General features: G+C 53.7%; 1 protein-coding gene across 1 annotated transcript in view; it reads left to right on the top strand.

The window, feature by feature from the left end:
- The window catches only part of MGAT5B (alpha-1,6-mannosylglycoprotein 6-beta-N-acetylglucosaminyltransferase B), an 80,964-nt gene extending 64,915 nt beyond the window's left edge, over positions 1 to 16,049 (top strand). Inside the window, 15 exon segments of the mRNA XM_064151733.1 lie at positions 789 to 922; positions 1,556 to 1,686; positions 4,974 to 5,129; positions 6,420 to 6,431; positions 6,433 to 6,507; positions 6,509 to 6,568; positions 8,122 to 8,243; positions 13,491 to 13,545; positions 13,547 to 13,567; positions 13,670 to 13,725; positions 14,074 to 14,192; positions 14,195 to 14,275; positions 14,278 to 14,337; positions 15,598 to 15,743; positions 15,745 to 16,049. Of these exon segments, the coding sequence (XP_064007803.1) occupies positions 789 to 922; positions 1,556 to 1,686; positions 4,974 to 5,129; positions 6,420 to 6,431; positions 6,433 to 6,507; positions 6,509 to 6,568; positions 8,122 to 8,243; positions 13,491 to 13,545; positions 13,547 to 13,567; positions 13,670 to 13,725; positions 14,074 to 14,192; positions 14,195 to 14,275; positions 14,278 to 14,337; positions 15,598 to 15,743; positions 15,745 to 15,912 (1,396 nt within the window). The 3' untranslated portion in view covers positions 15,913 to 16,049.
- Positions 16,050 to 17,154: the final 1,105 nt, after the last annotated feature.

The following is a 17,154-nucleotide window of genomic DNA, read 5'->3' as shown; positions in this document are numbered from 1 at the left end:
TGGCTCTGCCAGCTGGTGCCTTGCCATGCATCCTGCTGCCATGGCACGAAGTGACCTGTTCTCTCTGGATCCTCAGGTTCCAAAGCTAAAACTCCAACAGAAAAGACTGACTTGGGAAAGAAAAAAAACACCCAAACAACCCACCCTGTATGTGCCTGGGGGGTGTGTATGTGTGTGTTGCTCCGAGCACCAAGCCTGCAGGCGACGGTGACCGCAGCACAGCGTTGAACCTTTTGTGTTTTCAAGAAACCCTATCTCTGGCTCCTTCAGCACCAAGACAAATGTCATTGTCCTCTGGTACATCACCCGGCAGGAAAATATGCAATTTAATTTAGTGCTGATAGTCCTGCTATTTATTATGTTTTCTCCTATCTCTTCCACTACCCTCCACAATTTTATTAGAGAGAAAAATGACAAGCAGGGTTATTGCTTTTATTATAAATGCATTTGCTCTCACATTCTGCTTGTTTTGCTCTCCCCTTGCTCGATGCTCCCCTTCTCTCCTCGGTCTTGTGCTGCTAATGCCTGCCTCAGCATTCCCAGGATATTGGGAAAAACATTAACAAGTCATCAGGAGATGCATCATTCTCGTACCCATCAGGGAGAAGAAAAGCCCTGAGCGGGGAAATTGCTGCTTACAGGAGGGAGCAGTGGGGTGGAAAGGGCTGCTCAGGGTGTTCCTGCGCCCTCTGCTCAGGGAGCAGACAGGAGACGAGCTGCCTGGGGACACCAGATGTCCCTGGCAGCGGGGCTGACTCAGAGGACTCAGGCTGTGTCTTCTCTGCCAGGTGCCGTGTCCGGGTCATCGATACCTTCGGGACGGAGCCGGCGTACAACCACGAGGAGTATGCCACTCTGCGCGGCTACCGCACCAACTGGGGCTACTGGAACCTGCAGCCCGCCCAGTTCATGACCATGTTCCGTAAGTGGGGGCCAGGAGCACAGTGGAGCAGGCTTAGGGACTTGCAGAAGCAGGACTCATCTCCTCCAGGAGATGATGCACAGGGAGTGCCATGCTCCCTGCCTCTGCTGCTGCTGCTTCCCCCTGCCCGCAAGGAGCTCCCACATCTGCTTGGCCATCTTGGGCTGCAGATATGCTCTGAGAAGAGAGACCTGGCACCTTCCCTCATGCTGGCTCCAGCACAGATAGGGCCAAACACAAGGCACAGCCAGAGACTTCCAGGTCCTGGGATGGGAAGCCTGCTCCCAAAGCTTGGTTTTGTTTCAAGTGGGGTTCTAAAAGTGAGAGGCAGTGATTGGGGTGTGCCTGTGGTGTGGCAAGGAGATGTGCTTGTCTGAAAGGAGCCTGGTGACCTGTTGAGCACTGGGTGACTCAAGTGTTGCTTTTTCCTGGCTGGACAAAGCCTATCTGGCAACCTTAAACCTTGTCATGTGCTTTACGAGCTGCTTGGGTGGAGTTCTTCATACCATTTCCCTTGGAGGCATCTCAGCCCCCCTGCTGCAATGGAGCTGGGTCTCCAGTCCTGGGGGAGTTCTAGAAAGCATTTGTCCAGCCACATCATGTCCAGCTCTTCTCCCCTTGGTGTGCCCCCAGCTCACACCCCGGACAACTCCTTCATGGGCTTCGTGTCGGAGGAGCTCAACGAGACCGAGAGGCAGTTCATCAAGTCCAACAAAGTGAGCAGCATGGCAGTGGTGTATGGGAAGGAGGCCAGCATCTGGAAGGTGGGTGTCCTGGGCATGGTGGGTGTCCTGGGCATGGTGGGTGTCCTGGGCACAGTGGGCACGGACAGCCATAGGCACTGCTCCAAGGTTGCAGCAGCCTCTAGTTCTTATCCTGAGCTTTTGAAGCCCAAGATCTTGTTGTACTTGTAGAGAAGCATCTTTGCTGCATTCAAAGAGGGGAAGCTGAGGTGATGTGAAGGTGCAGCACCTGCAAGCAAAGAGCAGAGGGTGCTGAGACCCCCACCCACAGCTCTTTGCTCTTGGGGGTGCTTCCTCCCACCAGGCTGCTTAGGCTGAGGATTACATATCAGTGATTTTAGGTCATTAATTACAGTCATTGCTGTGAGGTGATTCCCTGTGCCATGCTGAGGGTGGTTTGGTTCTGCTTTCAAGTACTCTGAGAAAGGAAGTTGTGCACTGCCCATGCCTGGAATGCCAGGGGGACCCTCAAACTCCCCAAACATCCCTCCCCTGCATCTCTTACAGCAGCAAGGGGTTGTGTGTGCTCCTTGCTGTCTTGTCCCAGCTGCTTTTCCTTCCAGGGCTTAAAAAAAGGAGCTGACTCTCTCTGTCCCTTGCTTTAATTCCATTTTTTTCTCTTTGTGTGCTGCCTGGGGCTGTTCCAGCTGCAGGTACTGTACCACACCAGCTGCTGCTGGGCTTTACTGGGTGCATCTTACCAGAGAAAAGGTTTTGCTGGAGTTGGCTTTGCCTCATTGTGGGCACAGTTTAAGAAAGACAGGAAACTACCAGAGAGAAACCAGTGGAGGCTCTGAAGTTGTTGAGAGGCTTGGAACATCTCTGTGAGGACAAAAGCCTGGGAGACCTGGGGCTGTTTATTAGGATCTAAAGGATGGGGGGCAAGAGAATGGGGCCAGACTCTTTTCAGTGGTGCTCAGCAACAGGATAAAGGGTAATGGGCACAAACTGGAACCCAGGAGGTTCCATCTCCACAGGAGGAAAAAAAATTCTTAGTTGTGAAGGTGCTGGAGGCCTGGAGTAGGCTGCCCAGAGTGGCTGTGGAGTCTTCTTCTCTGCAGAGATTCCAAACCTGCCTGGGTATTATGATCCTGGGCAGCCTGCTGTGGGTGAGCCTGCTTTAGCAGAGGGTTTGGGTTAGATCTCCAGAGGTCCCTTCTGACTTCTGTGGTCCTGTGTGACTGACTTTGAGTTCTAAGAAGGAAAAGAACACTTCCATCTTCTGCAGTGTCTATTTACAAGCCTTGTAACAAACACCATCTTCAGAGCAGGACTTTTATGACCTGTAGAAACATTACACTAAACCTACCTCTGTGTTTTTAGTCATATTCCACCTCTCTGAACTTCTTGTAAAGCAAATGAAGTTTTGATGACCTTGCAAAGGCTGTTTTCATCAGGCTGCTGCCCGACTTCCATGGGTTAAAGAAGCTCATGGTGTAGGATGAGAGGGTCTCCCATGCCAAGCTCACGCTGTGCAGGGCAATTGGACTCCCCTGATGATGTTCAGTGATGCCAGGCAGTACCCAGGGACTATGAGCAGTGCTTCACTGCCATCTCCCTAAGCTCTGTGTGTTAGGGAACTGGTATCACAATGGTGCTGATCTGGGTGCTAGCAGCACTGTGAGCAATACTTAGAATCATAGAATCAACCAGGTTGGAAGAGACCTCCAAGATCATCCAGTCCAACCTAGCACCCAGCCCTATCCAGTCAACTAGACCATGGCACTAAGTGCCTCATCCAGGCTTTTCTTGAACACCTCCAGGGACGGTGCCTCCACTACCTCCCTGGGCAGCCCATTCCAATGCCAATCACTCTCCCTGTGAAGAACTTCCTCCTAACATCCAGCCTAGACCTCCCCCGGCACAACTTGAGACTGTGTCCCCTTGTTCTGTTGCTGGTTGCCTGGGAGAAGAGGCCACCCCCCACCTGGCTACAGCCTCCCTTCAGGTAGCTGTAGACAGTAATAAGATCACCCCTGAGCCTCCTCTTCTCCAGGCTGCACACCCCCAGCTCCCTCAGCCTCTCCTCACAGGGTTTGTGTTCCAGGCCCCTCACCAGCTTTATTGCCCTTCTCTGGACATGCTCCAGCACCTCAACACCTTTCTTGAATTGAGGGGCCCAGAACTGGACACAATACTTCACTGCCATCTCCCTAAGCTCTGTGTGTTAGGGAACTGGTGTCACAATGGTGCTGATCTGGGTGCTAGCAGCACTGTGACCAGGCTGTCACCAAATCATTAAGGCTGGAAAAGACCTCTAAGATCATCAAGTCCAAAAGTCAACCCATTACCACCATGGCCACTGAAACATGTCCCAGAGTGCCACATCCACAGGTTTTCAAATGCCTCTAGGGATGGTGACTCCACCACCTCCCTGGGCAGCCTGTGCCAATGCCTGACCACTCTTTCAGTAAAGAATTTTTTCCTAATATCCACTCCAATCTGAATTTCACTCTGCAGCCTCATCCCACCAAAAGCACTTGTTTGAGCCATAGATGAGTCCAGGGATATGTGGCTGAGGGCAGATGCTCAGAGAGGCTTTAAGGCAACATATGGAATTCTTTCAAATTCCCTCTTTATCCTCCTTCAAGCTCTCCCAGTCTCTGCTCTTTCAGGGCCTTATGGCTGCACTGGCAGAGGCTGAAAATGCAGCATCCAGAGGATGTCCCTGGGTGGCTTTTCCAAGCAAAAAAAAAAAAAAATCCATGATAGAAAAATTGTTAAAATAGAAGGCTGCTTTGGAGAGAAAAAGGAAGAAAGCCTCCAAAAGTGGAAAGCTGCTGACCCCCTGGATTTTTCCTCGTGGTAATACAGGATTGAATCTGAGTGTGGAAATCCTGGGGACTTATTACTTGAAATAAGAGATGGTTAGCAATTGCTGCTCTCTGCAAAATTCCTTCTTAATCCCCTGACACCTTGAATTCAGCAGCTCTAAAGTGCAAGCTGCCCATGGAAGTGGCAAGGAAGGCAGAGGACTGAGATGCCCATGTTCAAGGTGATGGATCTCATAGCTGTCTGAGCTCACTGGGAGCCTGATGTGGTCTAAGACACACCTGGGAGATGAGGAGAGAGGGTTCCAGGTTTTACACTGCTGCAGGTTGGGCTGAAGCATTGCAGGTGTACCAGGAGAGTGGTTTGAGAGCTAAATCACAGAATCCCAGAATGGTAGGGGTTGGGAGGGAGCTCTGAAGATCCAACACCCAATGTTCCCCTTAAAAAACCCTGCCCCTATAAAAATCTGCCCCTATAACCACGGAGGGCTCCAGCCCACCTTCTGGTGTGGTTCACACCTCTGCTTGCCTTCCCAGGGCAAGGAGAAGTTCCTGGCCATCCTCAACAAGTACATGGAGATCCACGGCACGGTTTACTACGAGACGCAGCGGCCGCCCGAGGTACCAGCGTTCGTCAAGAACCACGGGCTGCTGCCACAGCACGACTTCCAGCAGCTGCTGAGGAAGGCAAAGGTGAGTCCCTGGCACCCCTAGCCCTGCTAACCAGCCAGCACTGAGATCTCAGCTGCCTTGAGAAAGAAAATCTAATTAAAGAAGGAGGAGGAGGAGGAGAGGGAAGAGGAGGAGTTGTTGCTGTGATGCTCCTCCCAGGCTCACAGACGCTACCGGCAGGGCTTAATTAAAGCGGGAGCCGAGCAGGGCACATCATTTCGAATCAAGATGCGTCTGATGGGTTTCTCCTTGCAGGCTGTCTGCAGATGGAGCAGAGAGTTTCCTGATTAATTAATTTATTGCTAAGCAGGGCGGATTTCCCCCCATTCAGCACCAGGATAAAAATAACGGGAATCTCGGAGCGGCTGTGCCAGGTGCAGGCACAATCCCAGGCACCTTCGGTCGGTGTCTGGGGGAAATGCTGTTGGTTCTCCCAGCACAAATGGCTTTGGCAAATCAATATTTCTCCATACAGGGCCGGTATGATGCTCATAGCTACAGTGGGGGAATTTGCAGCTCCTGAAGGCCCTGCTGCTTTGCACACAGTGGGCTGAGAGCCAGGGTGCAGGGCAGGGGTTAGCACATTTGAGCTCTGAGTTGTTGCCCACATGGAGCTGCCTTAGAGACTTGATGTGCAGGAGCAGAGCAGCAAAGAGGGATGTGTGCTGGGCTGCAGCAAGAGAAGTGTGGCCAGCAGGGCAAGGGAGGGGATTCTCTCCCTTTCACTCTGCTTTTGTTAGACCCCACCTGGAGTACTGTGTGCAGTTCTGGAGCCCTCAACACAGGAAGGACATGGAACTGTTGGTGCAAGTCCAGAGGAGGACACAAAGATGCTCAGAGGGCTGCAGCAGCTCTGCTCTGAGGACAGGCTATGAGAATTTGGGGTCTGCAACCTGAGGAAAGAGAAGGCTTTTAGGAGACCTTGGAGTGGCCTTCCAGTATCTGAGGGGGGGCCCTATAGGAGGGCTGGGGAGGGACTATTGACAAGGTCTTGTAATGACAGGACAAGGAGTAATGGATTTAAGCTGGAAAAGGGGAGATTTAAACTGGATGTTAGGAAGAAGTTCTTTGTAGTGAGGGTGGTGAGACACTGGCAAAGGTTGTGGATGCTCCCTCCCTGGAGGTGTTCAAGGCCTTGAGCCTTGTTCTAGTGGGATGTGTCTCTATCTGTGGCAGGAGGCTGGAAATGGATGATCTTTGAGATCCCTTCCAACCTAAACCATTCACGGTACTATGTTGGTGAGTTATTTGGGAGAGCTCCCATGGGACTGGCTGTGTTTGCTCACCAGCACATGGATTTCTCCCCTGCAGCTGTTCATTGGCTTTTGGGTTCCCCTACGAGGGTCCTGCCCCGCTGGAGGCGATCGCTAACGGCTGCGTGTTCCTGCAGGCGCGCTTCAACCCCCCCCCACAGCTCCCTCAACCATGAGTTCTTCCGTGGGAAGCCCACCTCCAGAGAGGTGAGTCTGGCTGGATGGGGGACACCCCCTTTACCTTGGACTTCAGACCAGGCTGTGGGACAGCAGTCTCTCAACTGAGATCATTTTAGGGGGCACAGAACTTCCTCCAAAGGCAGAAGCGTGGATAGCTGCTGATGGGGTCCTCACTCCCATCCTCACACTGTCTCCACCCAGATTCCTTGGATTCAAGGGTCATGGCTGATGTGTTTGGGGTTGCAAAGGAGGTGCAGGAAACTTCTACAGACCACAAGCCCTCAGCTCCTTCCCCCATCAGCCCAGATTCACACACATACCCCGCACCCCTGCTCCCAAACCTACTGTAATGCTGTGCTGTTCATCCTTTTGAACACCCAGGTGGGCACCAGGACCTCTGTGGTGTTGCAGGGGTATGAAATCTCCCACCCCCAGGCTTGCCCACCGCTGGGAATTCAATCTAAGTGAAGCAGGAACTCTTTAAAAGTTAAAGGCTTGAGAAAATTGCCTCTTTTATTATTAATAAAGTGAATAATGCTGTGCACCTCCTGCTGAGAAGGGCTTTGCTGGGGGCCATGGGGCTCAGCCTTGCAGCAGCTCGACTTGGTGGCACCCATCACACAGTGTGGGGCACTGGGCTGTCCTGTAGCCCTATGTCTATCCCACCTACCCCTTGTCTATCCCACTCACCCATCCTGGTGGGTGCTGTGGCTGTGCTTCAGCCCAGAGCCAGGAGCACTGTGAACTGCCCCAGGGTGTTTATATGCCGGAGGGGAAGGAGGACTCAATCTGTCAGCAAAAAACCATAGGAAAGGGCAGCAAGCTGGAGAATTAAATATGGGTTATGATGGTTGGACTTGATGATCTTTTCCAACTGAAACGATTCTGGGATTCTGTGCACTGCTCTCCTCCAGCTGGCAGGTTTTCAGACCCCACTGCAACACTTTGCTATGCCCCCAAAACACCTCCTCTTCTCACAGGAAGAGAATCCTCTCTCCCTCCCTTCCTGAGAGGAGAGCTGGGCTTTGGCTGCCTTGCAACTGCATGGGGCTAAAAAGGCACCCCAGGGACTAAAACAAAAGAGGCAAAGCCACCAAAACTGCCTGGTGAGAGGTGGGTGGCTGTGGAGGATCATTGCTTTGTCTCAGTGCCAGACTGCTCCAGCCTTTGGTAGTGATGGATTTTCTCTTTGCCTTGTTTCTGGGTCTGGCAAACCTGGGAGATGTGATTGTTTCACAAGCCTATTTGGTCTGTTTTTGTCACTCCTGACCGGAAAATGGCTCAGGTCAAGGTTCAGTTGCACCTCTGCTACGGAGATGGAGATATTCAGGGCTGCAGAGGTGATCTTGGTGTTGATGGGAATGGGGCATTCCAAACCAGTGGCAATCTTAAAGCATCAGCCTGATGTCAGGGGGCAGCTTGGTTCAGAGGAACTCTTCTTTTCCCAGCACAGCTTTATGTGCAATGGATCAAGCCACAACATGTCTGTGCCCGAGCCTGCTGCTCCTTTCTGCCATCGCGGCTGTGAGCAGCCCTTCTGGCAGGGACTGCAGGAACCAGCTCAAGCTGCTGTGTTTTAGGTGTCCTCCCAACACCCATATGCTGAAGACTTCATTGGGAAGCCACACGTGTGGACTGTGGACTACAACAACTCCGAAGAGTTTGAAGCTGCTATCAAAACCATCATGAGGACCCAGGTACTGCTCTGAGGAGGTGTGGTGGGGATGATCTCCCTGCTGCTGGGTTTGCAGGGATAATAGCAGCCGTGGCTGCTGATGCCTGGCTTTCCCTTTTGAGTGTTAATTGCTTCTCCTTCCTTGCATCCCTATAATTATAATTACAGCAGAAATCCTCCCACCCCTGCAGTTTCAAGGAGACTCATGGTATCGCCTTGCTTTGGTACCAAGCACCTCAGGGGTTTGCCCCAGGGCAGTGCTGTGCATAAGGGATCCCCTGAGCATCCTTCAGGCAGAGGCCAGAATTGAGGGGAAGCTGAGATAAGGGAGATGAGGTTTGGGAACAGGAGGTTGATGCTGTTAGAGATGTGCATCAGTGCTGGGACCTAGTGTGAAGTAAAGATAAACCCAAGGGACCGTCTCTCTGCATGTACCTTGAGAGCTCCCTGACCTCTGTGCCTGCCATTCCCCACTGCACTGCTCATCCTTATCATTCCAATTGAGCAAGTCAGTAGGAATAGCTCCCAGAAGTTTGCCCAGCATGAAGGATATTAAGAGGAGGGGCATGTGGGGACCCCCCCCAGGAAGGCAGCACTCCCACTGAGCCTGCCCTGGAAATGCTCCCTCATGAATATTTACCTCCTGCCCCGTGGCAGGAGCCTTTCAAGTTGTCCAAATTATTAAAGTCAATTTTCCTGGAGAGGAGAGAAGTGCTGATCTCCATTTTGCTTGCAATTTGCTTTGCTTGGGATGAGCCTTCCCTGGTGAGGACAGCCGATGGGCTGTGGAAACCGGGACTGTGGCAGGCTAGCGGCGGGGCCTGAGGGTCGCGGTGCTGACCAGAGAAGTGTCCTCCTTGCTGTTCCCTGCATAGAGGCTGCAGAGCTGGGTTGGCTGCGACAGTTGGGGACTCCATTCAGCTGCTGTGGCCACGCTGCCCGCCCAGCTCTCCCCCTTGCGTGGGCGAGGGGCACAGCTCCTCCCCTCACGCTGATCTCTGCCGCTTTGCAAAGACCGAGCAAAGGGCGGCTTGCAAAAACAGTGGCTGCTTTGCACCTCCGTTCTGCTATCTTGATGAGAATTACGTTAAAACGGATTCTATCCCTGCTGCTCCGTGCTGGGCCCAGCTGTCAGTGCTTGACCCTCTGCCATCTGGGCTGGAGAGATGGCCCCAAGCAAAGGCAGTGCCATGGGTGGGCAGCCGGGAGCTGCTGCTCTCTGCTTCAGCAGGCAGAAGGGAATCTTCAGTTTTTTCCAGGAAGGAGAAAGAAAATAGTGAAGCCCTGATGCTGCTGTGCTGTTCAGACACTTAAAAAAGCTGCTGGAGAATTAAGGAGGGGGGAAAAGGGCTCTGAGCAGCTGTGTTGTGCTGAATGTGCACCAGGTCATTTAGATGCTTAATGGTAACTTCTGCACAAAAATAAAAGAAGAATAAAGAAGTTTAGGGGAGGATTTGGCACTGGGCAGGGGGAGCTGGTGTGGACACTCACTGTCTCTGGCACCAGGCACTAGCCCACCATGTGCTGCCACTGTGCCCACCCCTGTTTGCCCAAAGATGAGCTCCTGTCTCTGCCCCCTTCTCCTTATTCCCACTCTTCATGTCAATGCAGTTGTGTTGCAGTCACAACACGTCCTGCCTCCCCTCCTTAATGGACATCTCTTCGGTTGCTGAACAGCTGATGGGGAAGTGAGCAAGAAAAAGGGTGGCTGTAACTGGCACAGCATGTGGGCAGGAGCCATGGGCAGGCATCCCCAAGGCAAGCTGCTCTCTGTTTTCCATCCCAGCATGACAAACACGTATGGCTGGATAGATTTCTGTTTCCTTGGGACTCTGGGGAAGTTAAAGCTGCCATCCATTGCTGGGCTTAGCCTGGAGAAGAAAGAGGAGGCAAGGGGGAGACCCTCAAGGCTCTCCACATCTCTCTGAAAGGAGATTGGAGTGAGGTGGGGGTTGGTCTCTTCCCTCTAGCATCAAGAAACAGGACCAAAAGGAAATGGCTCTGAAACTGTGCCAGGGGAAGTCTAGGTTGGAGATGAGGAAAAAATTCTTTCCTGTATATAAGTGGTCAGGGATTGAAAGAAGCTGCCCAGGGAGGTGATGGAGTCACCATTCCTGGAGGTGTTCAAGGAATGTGTGGACCTGGCACCTGGGAATGTGACTTAATGGTTATGGTCAACCTAGGTCAGTGGTTGGACTCGATGATCTTAAGAGGTCATAGAATCAACCAGGTTGGAAAAGACCTCCCAAGATCATCCCAGTCCAACCTAGCACCCAGCCCTAGCCACTCAACTAGACCATGGCACCAAGTGCCTCATCCAGGCTTTTCTTCAGCACCTCCCAGGGACCAGTGATTCCACCACCTCCCTGGGCAGCCCATTCCCAATGGCCAATCACTCTCTCTGTGAAGAACTTCCTCCTAACATCCAGCCTAGACCTCCCCCAGCACAACTTGAGGACTGTGTCCTCTTGTTCTGTCCTGGCTGCCTGGCAGAAGAGACCAACCCCACCTGCCTACAGCCTCCCATCAGGTAGTTGTAGGCAGCAATGAGCTCTGCCCTGAGCCTCCATCTTCTGCAGGCTGCACACCCCCAGCTCCCTCCAGCCTCTCTTGATAGGGTTTGTGTTTCCAGGCTCCTCATCAGCTTTGTTGCCCTTCTCTGGACACATTCCAGCACCTCAACATCTCTCTTGAATTGAGGGGCCCAGAACTGGACACAGCACTCAAGGTGTGGCCTGACCAGTGCTGAGTCCTTCAAGACATACATATACAATGCATCCTGGCCTGCAATCAGGAACAGTGTGGCCAGCAGGACAAGGGAGGTTATTCTGCCCCTGTACTCAGCACTGGTCCCCCACTCTGAAGGGCCCCCCCCCACCATTGTCCTCTCATTCTTCTTCCTCCCAGCTGAGGAGATCCCCTGAGCTCCTGGGCATGAGGAGCAGCACTAACAAAGTAGCTGTCAAGAGGAAGCCAAGCCTGCCAGATTTTAATTAAACAATTAGCTCCTTGAAATTGGCATTTTCTATCAGTGCACGAGCTGAATCCTGACGAGGGAGCAGGGAGGAAATAGAGACTTTGAGGGAACCCCCAGAATTAAAAGGGGCACATGGAGATGATTGGGGTAGAGGAGTGGGGGGTGTAGCAGTCTCCAGCCACAGTCTCTTGGTGTTCTTGGGTGCAATGAAGGTCCTGGGAGCTTGGGGGAAGGTGGGATTGAGCCCAGAGCATCAGCCTCAGGTATACAATCAGGAGCAAGGATGTTTTCTGCCTCCACCCCATTGTGGATGTGCTGCATCCCAACAGGTACCACAGCAGAGCTTCTGGGGAAAGAGGCTAATTTACAGAATTACATCTGCACCTTGCCTGGCATAGCAGGGCACTGGGAGGAGCCCCCAGCATCGTGGCCATCAAAGCAGGGCTAAGATGAGCCCCACCACTGGTGATGCTGACCCAAGGGGTGGTTTATCTCCCTCAAATCAATGCCCTGGTGGGCCCCAAGCCCCAGCTTTGTGCAACCGAGGTCAGCAGTTTTGCTTTGTGGAGAACTCTTGCCCTGGTTAAACTGGGAGCCCCATCAGCAATTCAGAGGCAAGAGCAGTGCCTGTCGCTGCGTCAGCCCTGATTAGCGTCGTGCACATCTGTAATTAGATGGAGCAGCTGTCATCTCCAGCCTGGCTGAGATCTCAGGTGGGTATTTATGGCAGGGAGATGCTTGGAGGGATCTTCTCAGCCTTTGAGCTTGGGTTTGACAGGTACTTCAAAAGGAGACAGCTATTTTGGAGATACAGAGCTGAGAAAATAGAAGAATCAGTGTTTCCCAGTGTGAACGTCTCTTTGCTTGTCACCCTTCTTCGGCGTGAAGCTTGGCAGAGGTGTACAGGGGAGCTGAGGAGTCCCAGGGCCAGCCCCTTTCCATGCAGCAGTGTCCTGCAGCTCATCCAACAACTCTCTGGAAAATTAAGGCACACAGAAAATAAATTCTGTCCTCCCCTGGGCAGAATTTGTTCTGGAGGGAAGGGGCATCAGTGCCACAGCCCCTGTGGCAGCTCTGGTCCCGTGGAGAATGTTGGAATGCAGGTCAAAGACCTGCAGGCTGGCCCATGTGGTGGGGTACAGAGGTCAGATGCCTCCTTCTGCCTGTTTCTGCCTGCTTGCCCTGGAGCCTGTGTGCTGCTGTGCCAGGGTTCATTCTCGTTTGGGGGGATGCTGCTGACCCAGTCCCCAGGGTGACTCCCTGGAGGTGTTCAAGAAAGGACTGGATGAGGCATTTAGTGCCATGGTTAGATGACTGGATAGGGCTGGGTGACAGGTTGGACTGGATGATCTTGGAGGTCTCTTCCAACCTGGTCGATTCTATGATTCCCAGGACAGGGAGATGTGATGTTGGGAAGTGAGTGCAGGCAGAAGTCTCTTGAAGATCAACAACGTTTCATAACTCACTCTAAAAATACTACCTGCTGGTTCTAGTGCTGCTGCCTCTGTATAAATAGCAGGGAGCGACGTGGGGGTGCAGCAACAGCACCAGCAGCAACGTGGGCACTCCATGCTTGCTCTGCCCCAGAGCTCTGAGCAATCTGGGGCTGGGAGAGGGATCAGTTTCCAGCCCATCCGAGCAATCCACCCCCAGCAAAGCGGCTGTGGGCAAAAGGAGATGTTTTCTCCCTGTGTTGTGTCAGTCCCAGCCACAAGCTCTTCACCAGCCAGTTTGGTGGGTTCTAGCCTGGACCTTCCTGTCTGGAGCAGCAGAGTTGTACTGAGATTGCAGCAGGTAGGACCAGAGGATGCTAGAGCAGAAGGTGCTAGAGCAGACCCCTCTTGCTCCGGATTTGCTCAGCATCTTTACCAGACCTAAGCCTCCCTTGTGTTTTAAAATGCCCTATTCCTTTGCCTACAGCTGCCAGAGTTCCTTGGGCTGAAAGCAGTTTGTACTTTAATTGGCTGTGACCCTATTGCATGAAAAGTGGTTTTTATTTTAGGGCTTACGAAAATGAAGAAAAGCAAGACTGAAATAGAACAGGGTGACTTCATTTTCACCAGTGCATGAGATGAACTCAAATTAATCCCTCAGCCTCTTTCTTAGCCCTTTATGGCTTGCAAAGCTTTTCCAGCTCTACTTTTCTGCCCTGCTTGCTCCAGTAGACAGACCCAAAGATGTGGGGGTTCAGTGGGTGAGGACAGCCACTGCCCAGGGCCCTGCTGTCCCAGGCCCAGGGGGAGGACAAGGCTGTCCCTGCTTGCTGCCTATGCTCTGCTCTCTTTTCCCCTCCACAGGTGGGACCCTTACCTGCCTTACGAGTACACCTGTGAGGGGATGCTGGAGCGGATCCCATGCCTACATTCAGCACCAGGTTGGGGAGCATCCCTGTCTTCCCCCCTGGGGGGAGCATCCATGTTATCCCTGCCATCCAGCCATGTTCTCCCTAAAGAGCCACCCCATGTCCTCCCTATAGGATAACTTCTGCTCCTGCTCACCCCAGTTCAGACGTCCATTGAGGGATGCCAGAACGTAACCATATGCAGGCAGTGGCCTGATGGCAGAATGGACCAGGCTAGGGGTGGGGATTTGTCATAAAAGTAAAGGTGCTGGGTGGTTGGCTGGGGAGTGGCTGAGGGAGTGGGGTTGGGTCAAGTCTCTCTACTGCAGAGAACAAGGCAGCGTTGGGAGAAGAAGGAGGGGCTGGTGCCTTATCTCCCACAGCAAGAGAGGCCACCCATGCATGCAGGCGAGCTCACCCTGAGGAGCAAACTCAGCAGCCCAAGAGCTCTCCTGTCCCACCAGCAACCTCCCTTCCCCATCCCCAGCATCTCACCCTGTCCCCCCGGGGTACCGACTCATTGTCTTCTCTCCCACTAGGATTTCTGCATACACTACTCTCTCCTCTGCCTCCCAAGGCCAAGAGTCCTGCTATGCAAAGCTCTCCGAGCCCTCTGGCCCTGTCCCCAACTCGACCCACCTGGTGTGGTCCCCCAGCGCCGTCGGGACCCCCGCGCCTGGCCGCCGGTGGACTCGCTGCAGGTGTGGGGTGTCGGAGCTCAGCACTCCTGCACCGAGACGTGCGGCGGCACGGGCTGGTCTGCGAAGCCACCTTCTTCAGGTTCCTCAACAAGAAGGAGGTGTTTCCTCCAGTGAGTTGTGACCTCTCGGGGAGCTGTGGTAGAGGCCCATCAGCCAAATGATGCTCCCTTCACTTCTCCATTCCTAGCGCCCATCATTCTTCCTCACGCCCTACCCAACACCCCTGCCTGAGGTACCTTCGTGCCACAGGCAGGGTGTGCTGCATGCAGCGTGGCTCATTGCTCTGCATGTGTTGGCCTGGACCAACGAGACTGGACTTGGCAGTGCTGGGTTAATGCTTGGACTTGATCACAACAGGTCTCTTCCTGACCCTAACAATTCTATGATTCTACGACCCAGCTTCACACTTTCACAGAAGCAGTGACAGCCTTCCAGGACGTTTCCACCTCTCTCCCATCCTGTTCCTCTCCACCTCCTCCACGCTCTCTCCTCTCTCTCCCTTCTCCTTCTCTAATGTCCTTTCTCTACAAAGCAGCCTTTTTGAGCACACAGAGGGACATTTTGATGGAGTCTAATCTGCCACGGGCTCCGTGCTGCTCTGTGGGCAATTAAACACTGAGCGCTGGCACCACTCTCTTGCTGGTCACGGCTGATGCTGAGAGTCCTGCTGACATATTCTATCTGATAAACGAGAGCTGGAGCTTGGATTTCACTCTGTTCCCTCCATGATGCCCTCCAAACTTGAATTGCCTTGGGGACTCTTCAGCTGAGTGGTGGGAGGGTGATGCAGTGCTGCTTCGGAGCAGATGGATCTGCAGATGCGGGCACAGGTGGGAGGAGAGGAATGCTAGAGATCACACTGGGCATTTCTGCTGCTCCTCATGTGTCTGCTGATGCCCATTCCTGCTTTTGCTGGATGATCTCAGCTAGCAGGGACACGTGGCTGTTGAACTCATGTGCCCCTCCAATGGGACCACCAGCTGGGGGGTGCCCACAGAGAGTGGACAGACTTGGTGGTCAGTGAGGGAATATGAAAGACGTGGGTGGATTTTTCAGTGCATGATTTCCTGAGCCAATCCACAGCTCAGGATGTGCCCCTTGGGGGGGCTGGGGCAGTCTCCGGGCTGCAGGACCTTTGACATGCAAGGGTCACCCCTTGCTGCGTGGTGCATGGGGCTGGTGACAAGCATTGGCTTCTGGACAAGGGCTGCCAAACGCAGCGCTTACAGTCCCCAGCGCGACCAGCAAAGATCCCGTCCCAGCGCTTAGCAAAGGATCCTCCCCGGGAAGGAGGACACTAAAAACCTTTTGGTGAAAGCCCGGGCAGCCCTCCTGACGCACCCCACCCCACCTCTGTCTTTGTTGCTAGGCTCAGCATCACCTGCGACAGCACCGAGTACGAGATGAACCACCTTTACCCAGCGGTGGCTGAGAAGGTCCGCGAGTGCTACCTCCAGAAGGAGGCTCTGCTCTTCAGCTGTGCGGGCTACAACACCAAGTACCGGCGCCCTCTGCCCCTGCCGTGACTACCGCAAAGGACAAAGTGGCGCTGTGCAGGATGCTTGTGACCTGCCGTGTCCCCTCGGCGTGCTTGCGACGCACAGCTGTGCGAGGAGCGGCTTCGTCTTCAAAGCTTCTGCGGTAGCCGAGGGAGGTGGGACAGGTCACTTCCCCTAGCCGGAGTTGGCAGGCTCTGGGGGGGGTTCGTTTCGTCCTCCAAGTCAACTGTGAATGGCCACGTCCTGCCCTTTGGTTCCATTTCTTCTCGAGGAGCATCATCCGAACCCACCTGGACCCTGGTGGCCTGGGATGGGGTAGGGTGGAGAGGAGGGGACCCGGGGGCACCCATTCCCCTCCTCTGGCGATGGGACCAAGCCACCAGCAGACTGCAGTTTCAGGGTGTTCATCCTCTCCTGGCATCCCGAGGTTGTTTTATTTATTGATGATTATTTTTTTTCTTTTTTCTTTTTTCTTTTTTTACCCCCCTCCCCTCCTGATGAGTGGAAAATTAAAGGGGAAGCAACACCCAGTCCTTCTGTGGGAGTTATTGGGTAGAGCTGCCTTGGGGGGGAGCTGCTGATGCCTGTCTTGGCTGGAGAGCTGAGTGGGGGAAAGGCCAGAGGAGAGTGGCTGAGGTGGGTGGGACTCGGTAGAGGCTGTACCCACAAATGCCCCCAGGAAGAGCTAACCAGAGCTGATGGCCTCCAGGCTGTCCTTGGGATTAAAGCAGGATGGGACTGGGAGAGGCTCCCAGGAAGGATGCTGGTCCCCGGAGCGATGCCTCTGGCAGGGTGGAGGCGCCTGAATTGAGTGCCCCAGGAGCTGCACATCCCTCCAGGGACCAAGGCATCGGTGGCAGCAGTGGGGGCCATGGAGTGCTTTGGGTTTGGATGAAAAGGCAGGAGTGGAGAAGGCTCTGCAGCAGCCCAAAGGAATTGCCAGTGGGCACAGGACCGTGCCCAGGGGAGAAGGGGCAACACAGCAGCAGCCTGTTCTCTGTGTGCTCCAGATGTCACAGCCGTGAGCTGCAAGCAACAACCTTCCATGTGTGGTCTTCCCTTCCCTGGCATTTCCTCATGCCATTCATCCTCCACTTCAGAGGAGCTGTCACTGCTGCTGGTATTTCTCCTCCTGGCGCAAGCACTTGCTGGGCTGTGCTGGGTTTGGGTTGGTTAGGGTCGCTCACTGGAGCAAGCCTGCAAGTTTGTCCACTGTAAGGTTGGTGCTCAGCACTCCTGTCACTTGCATGCCATGAATACTTGTGACTGGAAAGTTATGGGCTGGAAACTCCCTCCCAAGCCTTCTCTGCATGGAAGAGGCCTCCTGGCCTGTGGGGTGAGGGGAGGCTGCTGGGCTGGCAGCCTGTCCTGCTGGTGTCACCACAGCATCCTAGGCCCTGCTGGGTTTTGTGTTCCCTGG

This window comes from Pogoniulus pusillus, chromosome 11 (assembly GCF_015220805.1).
Source record: "Pogoniulus pusillus isolate bPogPus1 chromosome 11, bPogPus1.pri, whole genome shotgun sequence".
NCBI classification, from domain to species: Eukaryota; Metazoa; Chordata; class Aves; order Piciformes; family Lybiidae; genus Pogoniulus; species Pogoniulus pusillus.
Note: the sequence above shows the minus strand (reverse complement) of the source record. Positions and strands in the feature narration are given on the sequence as shown.